At 40.7% G+C, this 24,803-nt stretch overlaps 1 protein-coding gene and 1 long non-coding RNA gene across 2 annotated transcripts; one reads left to right on the top strand and one right to left on the bottom strand.

The window, feature by feature from the left end:
* Positions 1–1,743: 1,743 nt before the first annotated feature.
* Positions 1,744–21,505, bottom strand: arpc1a (actin related protein 2/3 complex, subunit 1A). The gene is made up of 11 exons (XM_022216674.2): positions 21,191–21,505; positions 20,463–20,556; positions 19,739–19,843; positions 19,223–19,445; positions 16,800–16,907; positions 15,325–15,428; positions 15,124–15,232; positions 10,126–10,201; positions 9,840–10,033; positions 2,631–2,721; positions 1,744–2,535 (listed from the first exon to the last, which is right to left on the bottom strand). The coding sequence occupies exons 2-11, from the start codon at positions 20,524–20,526 to the stop codon at positions 2,497–2,499; spliced, it is 1,113 nt and encodes a 370-aa protein (XP_022072366.1). The 5' UTR covers positions 20,527–20,556; positions 21,191–21,505; the 3' UTR covers positions 1,744–2,496.
* On the top strand, positions 20,696–24,803 carry LOC110967160 (uncharacterized). Its single transcript, XR_002596785.2, has 2 exons — positions 20,696–20,827; positions 23,832–24,803. It is a non-coding gene; the product is annotated as an uncharacterized LOC110967160 (long non-coding RNA).

Genomic DNA, 24,803 nt, shown 5'->3' with positions numbered 1-24,803 from the left:
GCCCCCTTGCATTAATACTTTGTAGCGCCACCTTTTGCTGCAATTACAGCTGCAAGTCGCTTGGGGTATGTCTCTATCAGTTTTGCACATCGAGAGACTGAAATTCTTTCCCATTCTTCCTTGCAAAACAGCTGGAGCTCAGTGAGGTTGGATGGAGAGCGTTTGTGAACAGCAGTCTTCAGCTCTGCCCACAGATTCTCCATTGGATTCAGGTCTGGACTTTGACTTGGCCATTCTAACACCTGGATACGTTTATTTGTGAACCATTCCATTGTAGATTTGGCTTTATGTTTTGGATCATTGTCCTGTTGGAAGATAAATCTCCGTCCCAGTCTCAGGTCTTTTGCAGACTCCAACAGGTTTTCTTCCAGAATGCTCCTGTATTTGGCTCCATTCATCTTCCCATCAATTTTAACCATCTTCCCTGTCCCTGCTGAAGAAAAGCAGGCCCAAACCATGAGGCTGCCACCATGTTTGACAGTGGGGATGGTGTGTTCAGGATGATGAGCTGTGTTGCTTTTATGCCAAACATATCGTTTTGCATTGTGGCCAAAAAGTTCGATTTTGGTTTCATCTGACCAGAGCACCTTCTTCCACATGTTTGGTGTGTCTCCCAGGTATAAAATTAAAATTTTATATCTTTATGTTTGAAGCTTGAAATGTGGCGAAAGGTTGAAAAGTTCAAGGGGGTCGAATACTTTCACAAGGCACTGTATATACACACATCCTTCCCCCATATGACAATTCTGCAAAATTACAGTGACGACATTAACTGCAATTTTTCAATAAAAGTAACGGCTATTTTAAATTTGTCCACTGTATGGCCACACTTTTTATGTATTTATGTATAAATTTAAAAAGATTACAAGACAGGGGCATAACTTACCCATTTTCATGCACAGGTGGTCAGGATCACTCCGCAGATAAGGAAATTAATGTAAATTTAAAATAATTTCTAGATTTTGACAAGTTGTTTTGATCATAAAGTAAAATATTACATTGTTCAGTTCCAGATACCTGTGGCTGGATGCTTTGTGCCTTTGTAGGTAAACTGTACATAGTAATTTGTAAATGATCATCTGAGGCATAATACTGTTGAAATTACACATATTATTAAGAAATTTCAGGTTGTTTATGTTTTGTAAAAAAAAATTCATTAAATGTGAACATTTTCAGAATGTACTTTCTAAAACTAAAACAAAGGGGAAATTTAAGTTGTGGTTATGGGTTATTGTGCTCTAATTTTACTGGTCTGGCCCACTTGAGATCAAATTGGGATGAATGTGGTTTCTGAATTAAAATGAGTTTGACCCCCTTGATGTAGAACACTCTGGGTCAACCTTCAGAAAAGTAGAGGCGACAATATCACCACCCAAATCCCTCCGGTCACATATTCAAAGCCACATATCATATGCCATTGTAAGACTACATAGCCTAGTATATATGCAGTTGGATTATTCTTTTTCACATCTTTCCTTAACCAGTGAGGTTAAGCAGAAGACACTTTATTTATTTTTTTTTTTACTGTTTTTAGACATTTTAGCGAGACTGACACCAAAAGCAAACAAAACTTTACCACAGAAATTCTGGAGGTACCTTTAACTGCCCTGTTTAATCATTCCTCCTGGCTGACATCCATCATCTGAGGTTTTCAAACAGAAACATGGGTTGCAGACTTTTGCAAAGACCGAAAAAAAATCCACGACAGTGTCAGAGAACAAAGGAAGAGAGCAGTCGAGTGAGTTGTGTACTGTAAATGTATTTCATCTTTATTTCATGTCTACCTCATGATCAAGTTACATAGACACCCTCACACCTTGTGTGGTTTTAGTGTGGTAGCTACAAAGCCTAGTGCTGGCCAGCCATGACTTCGCACAGAGTTTAGACAGCTGCTTTCTCTCTCCGCCATCAGACCTGCACAGACAACAGCCAACCAGTAACATGTACCGAGAATATCAATAACCTCTGGTCTTCACCTGAACGATGCCTTCACCTGTTGTAGGATATTTACTATCCCCCAGTGAGCAAAAACATCCCAGCCTTCCATATACACAGATACTCAGAGATCATGTTCAGGTTAATCTGAGGTGAGATACGGTCTGATTTTTGGATAAAATACACCATTTAGTGTTCAACTTTTGGTACAGGAGGTTAGAGAACATAAAAACACACATTTCATTTCACTTCACGTTTAATACGCGTCAGTTCCCACTTTGACATCCAGTTAACCTTCATTTAAAAACAAACAAGAAAAAATAAATCAACAGTGATGTCACACGTCAGCTCAGTGTGTGTAGTGTTTGTGTTTTAGTGTAAGTGTGTGGGTGTGTGTGTTATGGTCTGATCAGTGCTTCAGCAGACACTTGATAAGGTGGCTAGTCATGTATGTTACTGGCTGCGTCGCAGGAATGGAGGGGGTGAGGAGAGGTGAAGACTGGGGAGGAAAAGGTGGGGAAGTGAGGCTGCGGCGTCTCTTCGTTCATTCACAAGATTTCTTCACATGATGCGGAGACCCTGGATTGAAGCTTCTAGACTCTGAGGAGGCAAACAAATGAAATGAGAGAGAGTAACAGCTGGAATATCTGGGGAAAATGTGAAGTAAAGAAAACTGTTAATGTGTTCCTCTTTACCTTGAAGTCCCAAATAGTCATCGCTCCATCGATGCCTGTGGTGCAGAACTTGCGACAATCCCTTTTGTCTCCCTCATAGATAGACACTTGGCTAAAAAACAGACATATATACAAACAGACATTTTTAAAAAGGGACTAAAAAAGTGAAAATACTGAAAATAAGAATTACAGAGAATAGAGACTTTTATCATTGTATAAATCCAACAAATCTGTGTGAAACCGCAGCAGCAGTTTAATTTTTTCCCTTTTTATTTTTAGATGTAATGCTTCTTTTTATTTATTTTGGATAGATGCTTTATTCATCTGTCAACTTGGGGAAATTCAAGGCACCCAGTTGCTCACACAACACATGAGATATTTAGATTTCTTCATAAACTTATTTTCATGTTTTGTGTTTCACTTTAAGAATAAAGTTCATGAAAATTGTAAACGTTTTGGGGAACTAGCTCAGTTGGGTGGTGGTGACAATAAAAGGAATCTTAGAAGTCACTGAGCATGACCAGAAAATATCTAAACACACCTTCATCAACCTGGTGTTATATACCAGAGCTCCACACAAACTTTTTCACTGGCAGCTTGGTCGCACTTCCCACCTTGTCATGGCATTCTAATGTCAGATTCGTCCCAGAATCAGATGTGATCGAGTGACGTTTTTTTTCTACACACGTTCTTTCAGCACATTTCACGAGAAAACCACATTTTTAAGCGTAAATACTGCAGTACACTGAAGTTCTAAAAGTTCTACTTTCCACCACTGTGGTAAATGGCGTAGCTGCCTGTGCCAGGTAATCGACATCAATACAGCTTAATGATCATCACACACTCGCACAATGGGAACACTGGAAATTTTAGCCAGCACACTCTCAAAGAAAGGTCGCAAATGTCACCATTTTGGTTGCAGTCTCAAGCCCTGTATACAGATTCACTAAGGCAGGGTTTCAGGTGAAAATTACAGAGCCATAGAGTTGCTGGTAAGTGGATTGTGATACCTTTGGACAGAGTCAAGCGAGCTGTCTTTGTAAACAGTCACTGGTCATTTTAGCTCCTCACACTGGGCTAAAATTTCACACTTGTGACGCTAGTATAAGATCTGAGATAGATGGTCAACTACAGGCAGGAAACAGAGTCTTATGTAAAATTAACAGCTACTGGATTGCCCGTTTTTCTTCTAAATTTTAAAGATGTGATATCTGGTGCTAAAATTGGTCCACAGCTCGGTTTTCTTAAGTTCTTAAATACAAACATGGGCATTATAACACTAGAAGAATAAAGGATGACAACAACACAGACAAACAGCGCAAGTGTGAAAGACATACAGAGTGCCAGGAGTTTCACTTCTAAGCTGTGGACAGTTCCAGAACTGTAGGCCGAGTCTATTTTCTTCACTGCCCACAATGTTAATAGTAGCCTTCCAATATTAGGTGCTAGTGTAAGTGCATCCATCCAAACGTTGCTATGACAGCGGTGGAGATAGTTGGCAGCTCATCTCTGATTACCATCTCTAAAGTGACTTACCCACCACAGCTGTGTTTTTTTCTAAATGCCTCTATGTTTCATAGCTATAGCAGCGCAGCCTTTGAAAAATAAAGAGGTATAAAAATAATCATTCACACCTCCAAAATGGACGTCAGTCCCAGTCTGGAGCCCTGACTGTACATTTATCACGCAATTCTTTGCAAGAAACTGAGCAAGCTCATTTCCTATTACATCTTCAAAATGTTAAGCTAAACCTAAAGAAAACGTAAAAACCCCAAATTATCGAGAACCAAACTTTTGACCCATAACATGCAAATAATAAAACAAACACATCTGATGTTTAAAGTGTACGTTTTATCTGCAGAAATCATTCATGAAAAAGGAGGCGTTTTTTTTCCCTCCACTATGTCTGACAGTAAGGCTGAATACATGCTACAGGCATGTCGTGATGCACTTCCAAACCTTTCTAGAAGTATTCTGATACAAGTTAGGTTTTAATGTGCTGTAATCATTACAGAATCAATTTTTACTAATGAATAACAGTACATTAGTACATCAGACAGAGCAAGGGTGAGCTCCAAGTATCATCTACTCTGTCAACTAATTTGTTACCCAACATATTTAACACCTTCGAACACCCTCAATTCTATCAAGGTTAGCTTAATGTTGTCAAATACAAGAGCCCAGAAATAATTCCTAACTTTGTTTTGTATTGAGGTATTTTGGTGGACTGTACAGTGCAACAGTTTGTGCTAACCTGGAGAGGATTTGAGTCTCTTGAATTGTAGTGTATGACACTAAAAGAGGTTTCTAACATTTAGTTCACCCTGTAGGGCTGGGCGATATGGCCTAAAAAAAAAAAACAAAAAAAAAAAAAAACTCAGATTTTTTCACAAAAAACCTCAATTCACGATTTATTCGATTTTTTTTAACTCCCTACCTAAAATAAATTTGCAGATGACAAAGAAATTGCTCAAAACAAGTGATGCCACATAACCCGAACCAATTCCAAACAACAAAAGCACTCAGAGTGCAGTACTCCGCCATGGATGCTCAGTTGACGTATCATTTCCAACAGATGAAATCTTCAATAAACAATTACCCTGTGCTAAGTACAGGCATGTGTTATGCATGTGCATGTCATGTATTTATACCGAATCACGAGTAAATTACTCTTTTAAAGGCCTGTTGATAAGTTCATCAATTTTGGCAAGCCTTTGTTTTTGCTCGTGTTACAATAAGCATTCCCTCCAGGCTTTTATTTTGAATGCTACAGGCATTTATTTTGTAACCATTCCAGTGGCACAGGAAGTGATTCTCTAAGAAGAGGTTTCTTGACAAGACGAAGATGTTGCTGAAAGTCCGAAAATTCACATAAAAATGAAAGAAAACAGTTCCACGCTGTTGCTGTTGAGCAAAGGATGTGCTTAAACTTAGAAGCAGCTGGAATGAGGACAAGGTCTTACGGTGAAGAAATGAGTGAAGGCAGGAAGGTGAATTTGTATTCACAATAAGGCTGATGGCTGAACTTAAGGTATCTGGCTGGGGTTTGCTACATCGTGACCTAAATATGTAGCGGGAGGCAGGAATTGATGGGACTCAGAAACACCCCATAGTTTAATCATTTGTTCCTTGAATGATTTCCAACTGACAAATAATGGTGAATTTGTAGTAGGATCGCAATCATGTGATCGTCAGCAGGTAACTGACAGTGTTCACTTCATGGTTACAGCGATGCCTTGTCTGCAGCTATATCTCACAATGGGAAATCCTGAACAAAGCCGTGGATCCTGATTATAAACCGCATCACTGCCAAAATGTAATCACTTGATGCTTGTGTCATTTCTGACCTTCCCTGAAATTTCATCCAAATCTGTTAGTCCGTTTTTGAGTACTATTTCACACAGACAGAAAGATTCACAGACAAATGTACGTCGATGGTCACATAACTCCGCCGTTCCATGGCCGAGTAATAATGACTGAAGATTTTCTGTCTTTGGAGTAAGATCTGCACCGCTCCCCGCCATGTTGGGGAGCGGGGTGCGCACTCTGAAGTATGGGAGCCCAGCAGGCAGGCGTTGGTGGCAGATGTTGAGAAAAATCAACTTTCATTAAAACAAATCGACATTAAGTACAAACTCGAATTAATCGATAAATTTGATTTATCGGCCAGCCCTATCACCCTGATTAAAAACTAAATATTACAAATTCCTCTCTGTGCCATACAATTCAGTACCACCACAAAATACAGGCTCTCAAATGAGTTGCCTCATTCCTGATGTTAATTATCCTTACTTGTAAGAATTTTATTTATTTTTCTACTTAGTTGTGTACAACCAGCAGACAGTGACACGATAAATGTTCACGTTTACAGAAAATTGCAAGGAACCCCACTATATTTATGCTTACACTACAGGCCAAAATTAGGAAGCAAATTCAAGTTTCTGTTCACAGTGTCTTTCTTAGAAACCAGTATGAATTCTGTGAATTTTGGCATGTATTTACTGCATGAACAGACTTTACTTTCATTGATATGCATCATTTTCTTCAGTTTACTTTTAGGTATACACTGATGTGAACAGACAACTGCTGAATAAATGTTAACAAAAGAAAAGAAGGGCTTATTTTTAGGGCTAAGAACGTTTACAGGAGTCACAACTTCTGTGCAAATGTAAAAAACTAATTATAGTTTGCATTATGCACTTTAGCTCTTTGGCTTTCCAGAGTTTGCATACAAAAATTCTTGGACAAACTACCACAGAAATGACTAGAAAGAAACAGCTGAGTAAAGAAACGAGTACAGAGACAAATATCTGAAAGTAATAGTAAAAAATGCATTCTGATGAGGGACTCTAAATAATAAATCATGTGTATTTTGTTGCAAAGTATTCCAATGAAACTATGATTTATTTTCTTTGTACAAATCTGATCTTGCTTCCAAACGTATGTAATGTATGCAAATAAGAACTAAAACTGCCTTAACTATTACCGGTAATTACAAGAACTCACCCCCCACGTGGGGGGTGAGTTCTTGCTGTCACAGACAGCCAATCATACCCAGATAGCAAACTATGGGTGAATCAATGTTGAATCTATGTTGAGACCTAACGTCGAAATTATACAGAAAGCGCAAGGTTGATAAAATGTTGAGTCAACGTTTGCTTTTCAACCATAAATCACACTTTACCCAGAGAGCAAAAGATGTTAAATCAATGTTGAATTAGGGTTAAGAAGGTTGAATTGTGGTTACGGTTGAAGATTGATGGTTGGATCAACGTTGATTCAACAACATTTTGTCAACATTGAAGTTTGTGTTTAAAGGATACCATTGAATCTACATTGTATTTTGGTTTAACTAAAATGTTTGACAGGTCAATGTTTAATGTTGAATCTATGTTTGCAAACTAATCTATGTAAGCAAACGTTGACTCAACCTTTTATCAACCTTGCGCTTTCTGTATAATTTCGACGTTAGGTCTCAACATAGATTCAACATTGATTTGCTATCTGGGTAGGGAGGTTGTGGCGAGCACTGGTATCCGCCCACAAAGGGTCAAAAGTCTTCTCCCCCGCACGGGTAGATCAGAGCTCCACGAGGCTCCTCGCGCGTGCGCGCAGTGCTTTTTGCGTGTCGAGACCTTGCTGCACGCGTGACTTTTGACCCAATTATGGCACCATAGTGAACCACGTATAGGGGCTGGTTTCTGACGCAGCTGCCCGGGTTCGGTTCTTGCTCGCTACCCTTTGTTGCATGTCTTCCACCACTCTTCTCCCCCATTTCCTGTCACTCTCTCACTTAGCCTGTCAAATAAAGCCGAAAAAGGCCCAAAACATAATATACCGTATTTTCACGACTATAAGGCGCACATTAAAGTCTGAGATTTTCTTCAAATTGTGTGGCGCGCCCTATGGTGCAGTGCGTCCTGTGTGTGTTGTTGTTGTAAGGCGGACGTAGTAGAGAACACCATGAGAACGTTAAAGGGGGAAGTGTGGGCGTGGATTGTATATAAAAGAACAGGTATGTGCGTTATGCAGAACATCGTTGTTTTAACAACCCTGAAAATGGCAAAGAGACACGCTTATGAAGCACAGTTTAAACTGAAGGCCATCAGCTACGCATAGGAACATGGAAATTGAGCAGCCGCGAGAGAATTTAAGATTAATGAATCGATGCTTCGCAAGTGGAGGAAGCTGGAAAACGAGCTCCGACAGGTCAAGAAGACGCAGCTGAGTTTCCGCGGATATAAGGCGAGGTGGCCCGAGTTGGAGGAAAGACTCGAGCAGTGGATCATCGAGCAAAGAACGAGTGGGAGAAGCGTTTCGACGGTCACCATTCGACTAAAAGCAGTAACGCTAGCAGAAGAAATGAAAATTGAACATTTCCAAGGAGGTCCGTCTTGGTGCTTTCAGTTCATGAAACGGTGCCATTTTTCCATCCGGACCAGGACTACGGTAGCGCAGCAACTTCCAGTGGCTTATAATGAAAAGCTGGCCATCTTCCGCTCCTACTGCAGCAAACACATCGCCGACAAACACATCCAGCCCAGCCACATCACTAACATGGACGAGGTGCCGCTCACTTTCGACATCCCGGTGAGTCACACTGTGGAGAAGAAGGGGACCAGCACGGTAGCGATACGCACAACGGGGTACGAAAAGTCTTCTTTTACTGTTGTGCTTGGCTGCCATGCTAATGGACAGAAACTGCCGCCTATGGTGATTTTTAAGAGAAAGACTTTGCCTAAAGAGAAGTTTCCAGCAGGAGTCATCATTAAGGCAAATGAAAAGGGCTGGATGGATGAGGAAATGATGAAAGAGTGGCTGAGGGAGGTGTATGTAAGGAGACCAGGTGGTTTTTTCCACGCATCACCATCGCTGTTGATCTGTGACTCTATGCGTGCCCATCTCACAGCCGATGTGAAAAAACAAGTGAAGCAAATGAACTTGGAGCTTGCTGTCATTCCGGGAAGCCTGACAAAGGAACTCCAACCGCTGGACATCGGTGTGAACCGGCCGTTCAAAGTAAGGCTGCGAGCGGTGTGGGAGCGATGGATGACCGATGGAGACCACAGTTTCACTAAGCGTGGAAGGCAGCGCCGGGCGAGTTACGCCACAATTTGCGAATGGATTGTAGATGCTTGGGCTAACGTGTCTGCTGGCACTGTTGTTCGAGCTTTCGCAAAAGCCGGCATCATTTCCGAGGAGCCGCACGGCACGGAAAGTGACTTTGACAGTGAAGGAAGTGAACCTGGCATGTTTGATGGAGATTTAGCGCAGCTGTTCAATTCAGAAACAGAGGATGAGGACTTCCATGGGTTTGATTGATGACGATTACCGGTGAAAAAAATGTGAATACCAAACTCAGTTTTGCTCCCGCTCTATTTTTAAATACGCACACTTGTATGCTTGCGTGTGTGTTGTTGTTGTAAGGCGGACGTAGTAGAGGACACCATGAGAACGTTAAAGGGGAAGTGTGGGCATGGATTGTATATAAAACCCTCGCCATATAATCAGGTGCGCCTTATGTGTGTGTTAAATACAGTAATGGCACACATAACTGAGACTGCGCCTTTTAGTACGGTGCCCCTTTTGGTCATGAAAATACGGTACAAAAAAACTAACCAACTGTTTATTTTGTTAAAACTGAAACTGACCAGAAAAATAATTCTTTAATAATTTTTCCTCGGTGTAAATGACTGGATTTGGTAAGTGTGCCGTCGACATGTGACCTACGTGATGCTGTTCTGGTGCAGTGTATCCAGGGTAGTGTTGCGGTCTTCGGTGGTGGCTCTCTTGTCCATGTTCCTGAAGCGCTCCATGGCAGAGATGTTCCTCTGGATACTCTGCTTGGGGAGGTCAAGCTTTGACACAAATGTCAGCATTCCACCATCATCGCAACGGAACAGCATGGGGCAACAGTCGTGGCCCTGAAGACAGACGTTAGACTTAAAATGTCTTTCCTTAGTTACTGTGAGTCTGTGCACAGAAACATGTAAAAGTGTGTTTGTTATATTCTTACCACAGCTACTAGACTGTTCTCTGACACAAAAATGACACTGAGGAGAGGAAGGAACTCCGTCTTCAGCTGTGAAGGACTAAACACACAAACAAGCAAAGATTTAACTGCAATACCAACCGTCAGCTCAGACTCATGTACTTGAAATCAAATAAGAAGCATGCTACTTCTATGTTCATCTCATCACATCTGATCATGGGTTTGAGACCAATAAAACCTGCACTACATGTCTGAACCTGGGGATATTTTTCCTTTGTTGACATGTTACTGTCATTATGTTTGTCTAGATTCAAATCCGGTTCATCTGATGTTTACCTTCTTCAATTTAGTAGATTACCAGATCTCAGGTCATGTAATCTGCACAGTAGCTGATAACAAAAAAAAAAAAAAAAAATGTATTCTCATGTAGTTAAATAAAAAAGCCACATTAATTTTGATGAATTGTTTTTAATTCAATGAATAAGTGGGAGACGATGACAATCTAAGGAAATGTTACTGGGGATGCATTCATCTCCTCGTAATCTCTTCATCTCATCGAACTAATTACAGTGCCTTGTGAAAGTGTTCGGCCCCCTTGAACTTTTCAACCTTTCGCCACATTTCAGGCTTCAAACATAAAGATATAAAATTTTAATTTTTTGTCAAGAATCAACAAGTGGGACACAATCGTGAAGTGGAACGAAATTTATTGGATATTTTAAACTTTTTTAACAAATAAAAAACTGAAAAGTGGGGCGTGCAATATTATTCGGCCCCCTTGCCGAATACTTTGTAGCGCCACCTTTTGCTGCAATTACAGCTGCAAGTCGCTTGGGGTATGTCTCTATCAGTTTTGCACATCGAGAGACTGAAATTCTTGCCCATTCTTCCTTGCAAAACAGCTGGAGCACAGTGAGGTTGGATGGAGAGCGTTTGTGAACAGCAGTCTTCAGCTCTGCCCACAGATTCTCCATTGGATTCAGGTCTGGACTTTGACTTGGCCATTCTAACACCTGGATACGTTTATTTGTGAACCATTCCATTGTAGATTTGGCTTTATGTTTTGGATCATTGTCCTGTTGGAAGATAAATCTCCGTCCCAGTCTCAGGTCTTTTGCAGACTCCAACAGGTTTTCTTCCAGAATGCTCCTGTATTTGGCTCCATTCATCTTCCCATCAATTTTAACCATCTTCCCTGTCCCTGCTGAAGAAAAGCAGGCCCAAACCATGAGGCTGCCACCACCATGTTTGACAGTGGGGATGGTGTGTTCAGGGTGATGAGCTGTGTTGCTTTTACGCCAAACATATCGTTTTGCATTGTGGCCAAAAAGTTCCATTTTGGTTTCATCTGACCAGAGCACCTTCTTTCACGTTTGGTGTGTCTCCCAGGTGGCTTGTGGCAAACTTCAAACGAGACGTTTTATGCATATCTTTGAGAAATGGCTTTCATCTTGCCACTCTTCCATAAAGGCCAGATTTGTGCAGTGTACGACTGATTGTTGTCCTATGGACAGACTCTCCCACCTCAGCTGTAGATCTCTGCAGTTCATCCAGAGTGATCATGGGCCTCTTGGCTGCATCTCTGATCAGTCTTCTCCTTGTTCCAGGTGAAAGTTTAGAGGGACGGCCGGGTCTTGGTAGATTTGCAGTGGTCTCATACTCCTTCCATTTCAATATGATTGCTTGCACAGTGCTCCTTGAGATGTCTGAAGCTTGGGAAATCTTTTTGTATCCAAATCCGGCTTTAAACTTCTCCACAACAGTATCTGGGACCTGCCTGGTGTGTTCCTTGGTCTTCATGATGCTCTCTGCACTTTAAACAGAACCCTGAGACTATCACAGAGCAGGTGCATTTATACGGAGACTTGATTACACACAGGTGGATTCCATTTATCATCATCAATCATTTAGGACAACATTGGATCATTCAGAGATCCTCACTGAACTTCTGGAGTGAGTTTGCTGCACTGAAAGTAAAGGGGCCGAATAATATTGCACACCCCACTTTTCAGTTTTTTATTTGTTAAAAAAGTTTAAAATATCCAATAAATTTAATTCCACTTCATGATTGTGTCCCAATTGTTGTTGATTCTTGACAAAAAATTAAAATTTTATATCTTTATGTTTGAAGCTTGAAATGTGGCAAAAGGTTGAAAAGTTCAAGGGGGCCGAATACTTTCACAAGGCACTGTAAATGGCTAACGTTGGATTTTATTTTTATATTGCCAAAAACAAAATGTCCAAGTCCAAACCCCGTTTCCCTCCTGAACATTTTTTAAAAACAATATATTCATTTCAATAGCTTTTGTATGCAGGTACACATATGCATTACAAAGACATATTCAGTTATGCAACTATTTGAACCATAAAATGCCACATGCATACTACACCCTGTGCCAAATTATTAGGCAAGTAGGTTTTTTGTCCAAAACATAGTCTTAGAAATAAGTCTGGGCCTTCCCACTTTTAGTCTTCTCCTACGCTAACTTTGTATTTATCAGACATCATTTCAAATTATATTTCATTTATAGCAAGAAAATCACCTCATATGTCAAAAGTGCATAAGAGAGTACGAAACAGTCAAGAAATCACCCAAACAGCCTCCACTCAGCAAAAACCACAAAGAAAAACGGTTGGAATGGCCAAAACAACATCTAAAGACCAACTTCACGCATGTTTTATGGACAGACGAGATGAGTCACCTTGGATGGCCCTGATGGCTGGGCAAGAGGATGGGTGGCCAATGGACAGGAAACCCCACGACGTTTACAGCGGCAGCAAGGTGGCTGTGGTGTCATGGTTTGGGCAGGACTTATTAAAGATGAAGTTGTGGATCCCTTTCGAGTTCCAGAAGGGGTAAAAATCAACTCTGAGACATACTGCGAGCTACTAAGCAACACCCTGTTCAAACAATGGTTCAACAAGAAGCCTGCTTCTTTCAAAAAGGCTGTCATTCTGATGCAGGACAACGCACCATCCCAGAAGTTGGTCTTTAGATGTTGTTTTGCCCATTCCAACAGTTTTTCTTTGTGGTTTTTGTTGAGTGGAGGCTGTTTAGGTGATTTCTTGACTGTTCCGTACTCTCTTAGGATGCAGCATCTGGTACTTATAGGAACTTCGGGTAAGTCACAGCTGTTAAAGATGGTAGAACTTGATGCCAGCGGTCGTCTGGCTGCTTCTCGCTTAATTCTTCTCAGATCCTTTGATGATAACGTTCTTTTTTTCTTTTCAACTCGCTTTTTTCTGCCATCTTGACCGTTTTTGATATACTTTTTGATGGTCCTAGTATCTCTTCCCAATTTCTTGGCAATTTTATTGGGAGTAAGTTTTTCTGACAGCAACTGAACTATTTGGCTCTTTTCTGTAGCTGTTAAGTCCTTTTTTTGTCCCATTTTGATGAAAGCTAAAACTTGCCTAATAATCTGGCACATGCACTTTTGACATATGTGGTGATTTTCTTGCTTTAACCCTTTAAGCTTCAGTCAATTCCAGCCGTTTTCAGTACAAAAAAATCGCTAATATTCTATTTTTAAATACAAAAAATTACGAAAAATACGGGGAATATTGGACGGGCATCGCGAGGTGCATTTCCTTGAAAATGACCGATTCGGGGATTTTATACCGACTTCAGGACATGTTTTGGACAAAATAGTTTACTGGCTTGTGTCATCTGGATGTAAAAGGTTGGATTATGGCCGTTTTTTGTGGAATCTTTTTTTTGTGTGTAATAATAAACCCGGAAATGTGAGTCGCGCTGTGTGCGTTGAAGCCGTGTATAGAGAACGGATGGATGAATATTCGTTTTTGTCGGACAAATGTGTTTTTCTCACCCGCTGTGGTAATCGCATCTGAAAGTGGTTTATACCGGCGGATTCATGAGAATCTAAGCTTTCCATCGGCGTATAGTGTTTGTATAATCGTGTTTGCAGCCGTCGGACATTCTTGAAATTCCTATGCAAATTAGTAGGTGTACCGCCGGCGGTACACTGAAGCTTAAGGGGTTAAATGTAATACAATTTGAAATGACGTCTGACAAATAAAAAATTAGCATAGGAGAAGACTATTTAAAAGTGGGAAGGCCCAGACTTATTTCTAAGACTATGTTTTGGACAAAAAAACCTACTTGCCTAATAATTTGGCACAGGGTGTACAAACAAACACTTTGTCAGACATGAAATTTCTGCTCAATACTTTATACAAAACAGTAGGTAGTCTCGTCCTTTCTCTCCATCTGGTAATACAATGAGGTTTACATCACAAATGTTTATTACACTTCATCACTGTCATCTGTTACATTTATGGACTTCATAAAAGCAATAAATGGTGCCCACACTTTTTCAAAGAAATCCTACAAAGAGGGAGCTCTTTGTACAAATGTCACTCTCGAGAGAGGAAAGGTTATTAACATTTGCCTCTCCCAGTGTACTAAACTTGGTATGCAACGATTTTTTTTCCAAAAGAGTGCAAGTAATCTTATAACATGCAGGAGGCTTGAATCTATTATATGCTCACTCTTGGTGGACTTATGTTGCTTTGGATATAGTCCCAAAATAAAGGGAGCAGGGTTCATTGAGATGGTTTTAGAAATAATATTTTCTATTGTTTGCTTAACCTCCTCCTAGAATTCTTTAACCTTAGGGCAATCCCACATACAATGAAGTAACATTCCCTTTGCCTCGTTACATTTCACATAACACTGGAATGTTGCTATTGTATGAATAATTTATTTACTGTAAAATCACTTGAAGTGCCTTTTGTTCTACTGTCACTGTTTTAGCAGCTTCTCATGGATTGCAGTGGACAGACACAGCTCCAGCCATAGTGAGTGCACTGGCAACTAAATTGAGCACATAATGAGATGGGCAAACTACATGCATTGCTGCAATCCTGCGGCACAATTCCTGATTTCTTTATTTTGTGTACCTGCAAAATATATAAAATAAATAAACACTTCAAATAATTTAGATAATAAACCCTAAAAAAGTGTTAGTAAAAGCCCTGTATGTGTGGAAATAAAAGTACCTGGCAGTCTTGGAGCTGTCCACGACAGTGACAGTACTGTCATGGCTGACCCAGGCCAAACGGTTACCAGAACCCGAGAAAGAGACAGAATGCACCCAACCCCCTCCACCTAAGACACAAATAAGCAGATCTGGTTCAGTTCAAAGGGTGACTGTAAAAGATAAATGAAAGAAGATGACATATGAAAGCACAAATGCAGACCTGCTCCTCCAAACTCTGCTAACACAGCCCCAAATGGCATCTTGCTGCCCCAGGGTGTGGGGCCTGGTTTCTCTTCAACCTCCTTAATGTAGGCTGAGAACACCCTGGAGGCCAGAGAACAAAAAACAGAACGTCAAACTGGGAAAGAGGATGGCCAGTTTTCTGTCATTTAATCCTCATGTCTTGACTGATGAGAATTTTTTTGAAGGTTGTCCATAGGGCTAAAACAATTCCTCTAGTTATTTGAGTAATTCGACTACTAAAATTCCTCGAACCAAAATTCTCTGAATCGAGGCTTCATTTAAACAACTACATGCTAGACCCCAGGTCATGAAATAGCAGACCACGGTCTGAGGCCGGACCCAGACTTCATTGATACAAAACAGGTTCTTAAAATTGACAGGACCCTTCTATTTTTAACCAGCGCAGCTTTTCTATTGTTTACAGCACGAGTGCTCAACCAGCCCGTGGTCTAAACGGTCGTCTAAATTAGCCGTCGGTGAACTAAAACAAAGACAGATTCAGCTACTGCCCAGCTTATTTCTCACCTCAAATGCTTTCAGAAATACAGAAAATTTGTGGCCGAGCCGCTATGTTTATCAGACGCATCTACCGCATCTGTCAAACTGAAAGCTCCGTCACGTGACCACGTAGTGGCCCACTGAAGCTCAAGTGCTGTCATGTGATAATGTTGTGGCCCGCTAGTGACTGCTCACCATGCGTGTGATTTTCAGATGTGGCGCGTTTACATGCAGGAAAAACGGATCTCGTGGACACATACTTTCACTGCATGTTTTCTGTAAGTATCCAGGCACCGTGTCGGAATTCTGGCGTGTGGCACAGGCATTTGGCTCGGAAAAAAGAGACAGGACTACATTGCCAACCGAAATCATCTACCAGTGGAATGAGGGGAATGCAGCTTTTGCTCTCAACCAAACTAATATCACAAGCCGATGGGAAGTAGAGTGGGTGCGGGTCTTAGAAAGACGTTGAGATCCAGCTGCATTTGAATCCATACTGGCACGCAGAAAGCACAGTATTTCCCCAAGGCTTCTCAGTCGTCGTATAATTTCCAACTGATAAGTCTGCAGCGTTCGATTTGTAGTAGGATCGCAATCATGATCGTCAGCAGGCAGTTGACAGTGTTTACTTGTTGTCATGGTTATAGTCACACCGTCCACTGTGACTTTTAGTTGAATACTCCTTTACTATATATGTACGATACACCTGTACTATACTACAAATGTACAATACCCCTGTGCTATACTATATATGTACAATGCTCCTGTACTAAACTACATATGTGTCCAGGACGGTTATTTCTGTTGCACAGCACACTCACTTCCGCTTTTGATGCTGTAACGTGCATGCCTAGCGTGGAATCTGATTACTCGATTAATAACCAGAATAATTGAAAGAATACTCGATTACAAAAATAATTGATAGTTGCAGCCCTAGATGTCCATGAGTGTTACCTGCACTTGAAGTCACAGGATCCAGCAGCCAACAGGACGTTGTTGGGATGCCAGTCCAGACTCAAGATGGTGGAGCGGATTGGCTTCTTGATGTGCTTGCTCACCCACCTAAAACACGAAGAAACATGTCATTTTTTTTAAGCAGAAAACAAAAACACTAGCATCAAACTACAAAACAAACTGTATATATACACATCTATGTAAATATGCCACGTTCTAAATAATTATGTAAATTGTATTTAAGTGTCATAAAGATTAATTTTTGTGTTTTTCAATTAAACTCATAGATGGTATTGTGTCTCAGGGCTCTTTGGATCACTGAAATCAATCTCAGACACCTGTGAAAATTAGTTGGCCAGGTGAGCCCAATTAAAGAAAAACTACTTAAGGATGTTCCACATTATGAAGCAGACCACCATTTTCAAGCACTGCGGGAAAGAAAAAGGATCTCTCTGCTGCTGAAAAGCGTGAAATAGTTGAATGCCTTGGTATGAAAACCTTAGATATTTCACGAAAACTTAAGCGTGATCATCATACTATCAAGAGATTTGTGGCTGATTCAGAGCACACATGGGTTCGTGCAGTTAAAGGCACAATGAGGAAGGTTTCTGCCAGAAAAATATATCAGATTAAAAGAGCAGCTGATAAAATGCCATTACAAAGCAGCAAACAGGTATTTGAAGCTGCTGGTGCCTCTGGAGTCCCGCGAACATCAAGGTGTAGGATCCTCCAGAGGCTTGCAGTTATGCATAAACCTTCTATTCGGCCACCATTAACCAATGCTCACAAGCAGAAACGGCTGCAGAGGGCCCAGAAATACATGAAGATTAACTTTCAAACAGTCTTGTTCACTGATGAGTACCGTGCAACCCTTGATGGTCTAAATGGATGGAGTAGTGGATGGCCACCATGTCCCAACAAGGCTGCGACATCAGCAAGGAGGTGGCGGAGTCATGTTTTGGGCTGGAATCATGAGGAGAGAGCTGCTGGCCCCTTTAGGGTCCCTGAAAGTGTGAAAATGACCTCTGCAAAGTATGTGGACTTTCTGACTGACCACTTTCTTCCATGGTACAAAAAACAGAACCGTGCTTTCCGAAACAAAATCATCTTCATGCACAACAATGCACCAATCTCATGCTGCAAGGAATACCTCTGCATCATTGACTGCTATGGGAATTCAAGGAGAGAAACTCATGGTGTGGCCCCCATCCTCCCCTGACTTCAACCCTATTGAGAACCTTTGAAGCATCCTCAAGCAAAAGATCTATGAGGGTGGGAGGCACTTCACATCCAAACAGCAGCTCTGGGAGGCTGTTCTGACATCCTCCAAAGAAATTCAAGCAGAAACTCCCAAAAAACTCAGTTCACGTTCAATGGATGCAAGAATTGTGAAGCTGCTATCAAATAAGGGGTCCTATGTTAAAATGTAGCTTGACCTGTTAAGATGTTTTTGATTGAAATAGCTTTTGATTTGAGTAAATATGACCGCCTAATGCTGCAAATTCAACAAATGACTCTTTTCAGTTCTTTACAATCTAGAAAATTTCTTGAAACTCTGTTGTGCATAATAATGTGGAACAGTGCATTTTAAGTTTTTTTATTTTTGAAAAAATACTGTTTTCATTGGGAGGTTTATTCAATAACATTTGAATTAAACTTTTACTGCTGATGACTTAAAAATTATGCTGACTGTCATTTGCATCTACTATTCAGGAAAATCGGAGATAAATATCATTTGCATAATAATTTGGAACTCAGTGTATTGCACATAAAGAAGTGACAGCATGCAATAAAATGCAAAAATAGTTGAAAAACAATTGTGTTAACTAAATTTATCCAAATCTCAAGAACCAACAATCGCACACGCACACCTTGTATGTTGTGTATATACTTGGGCATTAAAGCTGATTTTGATTTCAAGTACTTCGTTTATTTTCTGTCATTTCATAAATATCTGAATTCATAGGGTCCTTAAAACTAATTAAAAGCACAAAAAATAAAATGTTAGGAAAAGTAACTCAGAAAATGTACAACTAATATATATACATATGCAATGTTACTAGAGAGGAAACAGTATGGTCTAAAAACACAACCATTCTGTATAGTCTGAGAGATGTGCACAGGAATTGTGACTTTTAAGTTTTATTTATTTGGTATTTGTTGGCAACATTTGCCATGCTTTGTATGGATGGTTTTAGTGTATTGGACTGATCTAACAACAGAAAATTAGCTTATTTTGGAATCCTTCTAATTAGAGACACTTTCACAAATTTTGTGTATTTGAAATTTTTCTATGTACTTTATTTTCAGTTTTCAAGGTGTCTGCTAGTTGAGGAAAAAAAAAAACAGTAAAAGATACCTGTATGATGCTTCATTATATCAGACCAGAGTAGTTACAGTCATGATTGTAATAACAGTCTCACCAGTCATTCTCAGACTCAAAGTAGCAGACAGAAATGAGTCGAGCACCACTGCCGACTGCAAACTTGTTCTCCAGTGGAGACCACTTGACAAAGGTGGCTGCTCGGTTGATCCTGAGGATGACCAGAGTGGGCTTCCATACTCCCTCCTTCTGGGACCACACATAAGCATTACGGTCTGCTCCACATGTCACTATACGGTCACTTTTGGGAGCCCAGTCAATACCTAGAACACAAGGAGCCACAAAACAAAGTGCCATAAAACAATTTCTAACAATCATGGAGATTTTAAATAGCTTGTATACAAATAAATCATTTAGGGTCATACATGAACTCATCAGCGGTTTAGCTGTTTCACAAACATCTCTTTTGTTTGTCACTTAGCCATAGCAATACAGATGTGGATTGAGATATCACATCATCACATTACAAAACCAAATTAATTTAAAAAAAAAACGTCCAAAATTTCCCTTCGGGGAATAAAGTGATTCTGATTCTGAAAACAGTTTGACTGAATACCTGTAATGTGTCCATTGTGCTCCTTCAGCTCATGGGTCTTAACCCACTGGTTACCACTCTTCTTGTAGATATGAACTTCATGGTTATTAGGACTGATGGCAATTTCTGAAGGGGAAAAAAAAAGTCACAAAAAAATTCCAACAGGCTATAGCGTGATGAATGTCCAAGATAACAGACAAGCTAGACCAGTTCCAGGGAGGGGCAACAAACTGAGCTGGGTGACTCAAAGTAAATGTTAAGCAATGTGGCTAACTAAAGCTGCAAATTTAATTTGTTTAGCTACAACTCTTCAAATAGATAGATAATTTATTCATCCATCAACTTGTGGAAATTCAAGATATCCACAGAGAAAAACATTTAAATCTGCACTTTACTTGACAATGCTGGTTAACCAGACACATACACAAAAATAAGCAGGCATCTCTACTTATTTGAACATTACTAATTCCACATTTATTTGAAAAATATTTTTCTCCCTACTTGCACACAATCTACACATTCTTTTTGCTTTACTATACATTCTGTACATAATTATGCCTTTATACTTTCTTATATTTCTATATCCGATGTTTGCTCTACCCTTATCTCTGTATATTCTGTATGTTTAATATGCTCCTAGTTTCTACCTGTCCAGCAGCTCACACGTCAGACAGATAAAGGAATAATGCACCTGCACATTGTTTAACTGTATGTAGTGTAAAAGTCTGTGTTATGTGATCCTTACGTGTCCTGTCGCGGTTCCACGCGTGACAGGTGATGGGTTCCAACAGAAACTGATGAAGGGACATCCTGTCTGGGTGTGGTCCTTAAGTGTAACTCTGCGAAAGTACACAGCAAAACTTAGTTTAGCAACTAGCCACAAACAAACCCCGAGCTAACGGCCTCTCTGATCTTCGCTTCCGTTGGCTTTCAAACTCCACACATTCCAATATTTACAGGAAGTCTGTTCGTTGACTTGTAAAAAGGAACAACTGGTTAACTGTTAACATCTCTGCAATGACAGCGATACAAACTGGGTGTTTGTTCAGCTAAACCCTGATCAGCACCGAAGCGTTGCTTCTCTTCAGCTTGCCGCTGTTTGCTAGTCAGGTAACTTTCACCAAAGTCTCGATTATTTTTTAACCACAAATGTCAAATTAAACACTTTTATAGCTGACCTGGTCAGCAAGCTGCTGTAATATTACCGTGGCAGGGTTAGTAATTTCACTCGGTAAATCGTTCCCGCTAGCAAAACATTAATAGCAAGTTAACCGATTAGCTAGCTGACAGTTCGCCGGTGTTGCACGGGCCTGACAGCAAGATTGATCGATTCGAGGAAATAAAAATAGACGCTAGCCACACATTCATCAGGAGGCCTCCTTAATCTAAATCGCGCTCCGTGTAAGGTGCTCCTTCTCCCGACGAAAGCGACACCATTAGCCGTACACTCCGCTACCCTGCATGCTAACTTACCTCGTCAGTCCGGTTCTCCTGAGTATGCGCTATTGTTAGCCGGCGAGCTAAGTAACGCTAGCGGGGAAAGGTTAGATCAGGAGTGGACCCGAATTCGCGGACTCTGGGCAGTCGACACGAATTCGTCCAGGAATGTTGAGGGAATGTCAAGACGGCCAGCAGGATACGACCGGGAGCATCCGGCAGCTAAACTTAGCAGCCAAACCCGTGGATGTCTAGCTGACAGCTAGCTTAGCATTACCACGCTAGCTGTTACATTCAACTGAACAACGTCGTTCACGTCGATGTCTCGAACACAAACCGCGGCCGGGGGGAAAGAGCTCCTCTGGTGGTTCATTAGAAACATCCAGAATGGCTAAACCAGTCACAGAAGCACCGCAGGGTCTAGTTATCATTATTAAAGGACTTCTCCCAGAGCTGAATTATCAGTCGGGTAGAATGGCTTCAGAGCACTAGATGCACAGTGTGGAAATTAGTTTTACATAATGTGATTAACTCTGATTTTGTTTGAGAAATGTGGGGAAATGAGAGCATGGTCACGATAATGACCTACATGTGTATGAAAATCTGTGTCATAATCTAGTTTTAAGGTGATATTGTGCCTACAGGATGAATATTAACAGCACACATACTTCGCAATCCAATATGTTGTAGTGCAATTTAATACTGGACCCCAGGGGTATATCAGTTGTCATATGTTTTTATTTGCAAGTTGGATTTTTTAGTCCGTTTAGGTAGTTGTCACCCACATAGTTGCCATCACATACACCAAAGCCTATTTGATTCCAACCAGGTTTGTGGTGTATAAATAGAAAAATCATCTGGGGTTCATGGGAACCCCAGCAGGACTGTGCATCTTTTATTTATGTATGTTTGTGTTATGTTGCTCTTGTGATGACTGTTTCAGTTGCAGTGTGTCATTACATCACATTTCAATACAGGTGGTCTTACACTAATATTGTAAGCAATACAATATTGTTTCATTGTTTCTTTCATATTTGTGTCAAGACGACACACGTTTTTGGAAAATAGACATTGAGAGGATATGGACAGGTACAGAAACATGAAACAGATGGGTCCAATTGGAGAGGAAACAGACCCAAAAGTGTATAGATTAAGTAGGTTTTGCCACATGTACTGATGAGGGTTAATTCAAGCATACTCCCACCTGTGCATCCTTATTTTAATGTATGTTTAATAAACACAACGAAACATCACAATATGTATATTTCTGCAGTTTATTGAGATTTAGAATGTTTATACTTTGTAGTTTAGAGTTTAGAATTATGAAAAAACTGTGGGTGGCTCATACTTTTGTAGCTGAATCATCAAAATTAGACATTTTTGCTTTCTTTTATTCATTATGATTAAAGGAAAGCAAAAATACTTCTGTTTTTGTCATCTCGACCATAGTTGCACTAAATTTGACACATTTGAACCTTAAAAGAGTTAAAAGATATTAGTGAAGGAGAAATTACAATTATTCTGTACTCTATAATACTCTATTTTAATGGATTCTGTATTTTAAAATACTGTATGTTTTTGTTTTCTGTATTTTTTAAAATATTCTTTTATTGTATTCTACGACGGTGTTTTAGGGCCACATTAATTTTTTTTAGACTTTGAGAATAAAGTCGTAATATTACGAGAATAAAGTCGTTATATTACGAGAATAAAGTCGTACTTCAATAAAGTCGTAATTTATTTCAGTGGAGATTTCCTGTACAAAAACCTCGTACAGTTCTGCTTCCTAAACCTCATCCAGGTAGGCTACAGTGTTGGAAAACCTTTCACCTTTTACATACTGTAGGATCTTACAAATAAAGTCTGAGGGCTCTTTTTCGTAGACCTGGCGTCTAATGGGTAACTCCTGATTACACAAAGACAAAGATTTGAATACGTTTCATTAACTGTTTATTTGCGAAATAAGCAGCTTCTGCGTTTAAACTCATGAGATGATGAGGCAGCTAGAGACTCAGCTGACCAGAGGAGGACGGCTCTCCTCAGGCTCCTTCCTTCTCCAAAAAGCAGTCCAAGCACGCAAGGAGGAAGAAGAAGGAGACGCATTTAAATAAAATGTATTTGTTTCATGAGTAATCTTGTATCTCTTAACCGAGTAAATTGTGGCCAGAACATGAACGAACTGTCGGCTAATACTCACATTTAAGGCCTGAGCTGTGCAGCAGGTGGTCTCTTCCGTGCGCTCTGCTGCTCTGTTTGCTGATACATCACATGCTGTTCAGCCTCACTCCGTCCTGTAGTTTCTCCTCCGTGAGGTCAAAGTAACATCCACGGCGTAAAACATAAGAACTCGTTTGTTTACATCACACTTCCAGCTGCCGTCAGGACAAACGTCTTTGATCTGACGTCAGATGCAACGGGACAATTAATATAGATGCAACTGTATACGCTGGCACCGACGGCAACGTTAAATAGTGGTTTCTGTCATTGTTTATCGCCCTGAAATGAGATAGTGAGCTTTCAGTGCACCTTCGGTGCACTGTTTTGGCACGAAATTGCCATTGCGCAGGGTGCGCAAAGCTGCGCTTACCCTGAGCTGCGTCACGAAAATAGAGCCCTGGTTGTTTATTTTGGTAGCAGTGGTTGCATTGTCATTCACCTGTCATTCTAATTGTCACAGGATGAACTCGATGAGGTTGTCAGAACATGGAATACACACAAGATAAGATTGAGGCCTGCACATGGTGTGGACAGTGGACGGCCCATTCTCATGTCGTCTATGCCAGAACTCTAAGGAGCAGAGGACAAACTCAAGACTGTATCACCTGAGGAAGTTACTCTGTGCAAGGAAGAGTGCACACCCAAGGGACAGTACCCCTGTGATGAGACAGTTTTTGAGCTCTGCATTCTCCTCGTGTGAAAATGGTTGGAGCCCTCCTGTGGATGCATACAGTGCCATTGATCCATACTCATTTTTAAGAAATGAGATGCTTGACAATATTTAGATTCTTTGACATGGCATTGTAGCATTCCTGTCTGAATTAGACCAGCTTTCCAACTGATGCTTTTCTTTTTCTTTATTTTGATATTCACATTGTATGTGTCATGCTCCTCCTGCTCTTGAGTGCTGACTCATTAAGATAATGACAAGCGGCTGTGCTGGAGACGCAGCCAGTGCGAATCTGCAATCAGCGGCTGATAAAACCCGGCTCTCCACACAGTACTGACGCTGGGACATTACATGCAGTACTCTGCCACACTCATGTCTCTGTCAGGACTCTGTTGGACATTATACTCGCCGCACTCACCTTTTGCACGTCGCTCACCACTTCACACACATCGCTTCCTGGATTCAGTTTCACTTTTGGATTACCTCAATCTGCTCAGCTTTCCCGGTCTGCTCCTGGTCCATCTGCATCCCAGCCCTCGCCACCTTCCCTCAACTCTGCCTCAGTTCATTCTTTGATCCACCGGACATTCTGTGAGTCACCCCTCTCCCCTGTTAGTTAGTTTATTTTAGTAGACACTTCGGCCGTTTGGTTCACCTTCAGTTTTGTTAGTTTTGAGTTCCCCGTTCAGTTCAATCCCCGTGCCTCTCTTCTAGAGTGCTTTCCCTTTGTTGTTTTCTGTTTAATAAATCCTTTTTAATTCA

Source organism: Acanthochromis polyacanthus, chromosome 3 (assembly GCF_021347895.1).
Source record: "Acanthochromis polyacanthus isolate Apoly-LR-REF ecotype Palm Island chromosome 3, KAUST_Apoly_ChrSc, whole genome shotgun sequence".
Classification (NCBI taxonomy): domain Eukaryota; kingdom Metazoa; phylum Chordata; class Actinopteri; family Pomacentridae; genus Acanthochromis; species Acanthochromis polyacanthus.
This window is presented reverse-complemented; position numbering and strand designations above follow the sequence as displayed.

What these genes read in the sequence shown, in the direction of transcription:
- arpc1a (XM_022216674.2), bottom strand. Translation starts at nt 20,526, where the DNA reads ATGTCCCTTCATCAGTTTCTGTTGGAACCCATCACCTGTCACGCGTGG. An exon ending in GACAGCTCCAAGACTGCCAG is followed by an intron (nt 10,202 to 15,123) that starts GTACTTTTATTT and finishes TTGTGTGTTTAG; the next exon opens with TCCTTCACAGCTGAAGACGG. An exon ending in AGAACAGTCTAGTAGCTGTG is followed by an intron (nt 10,034 to 10,125) that starts GTAAGAATATAA and finishes GTCTGTCTTCAG; the next exon opens with GGCCACGACTGTTGCCCCAT.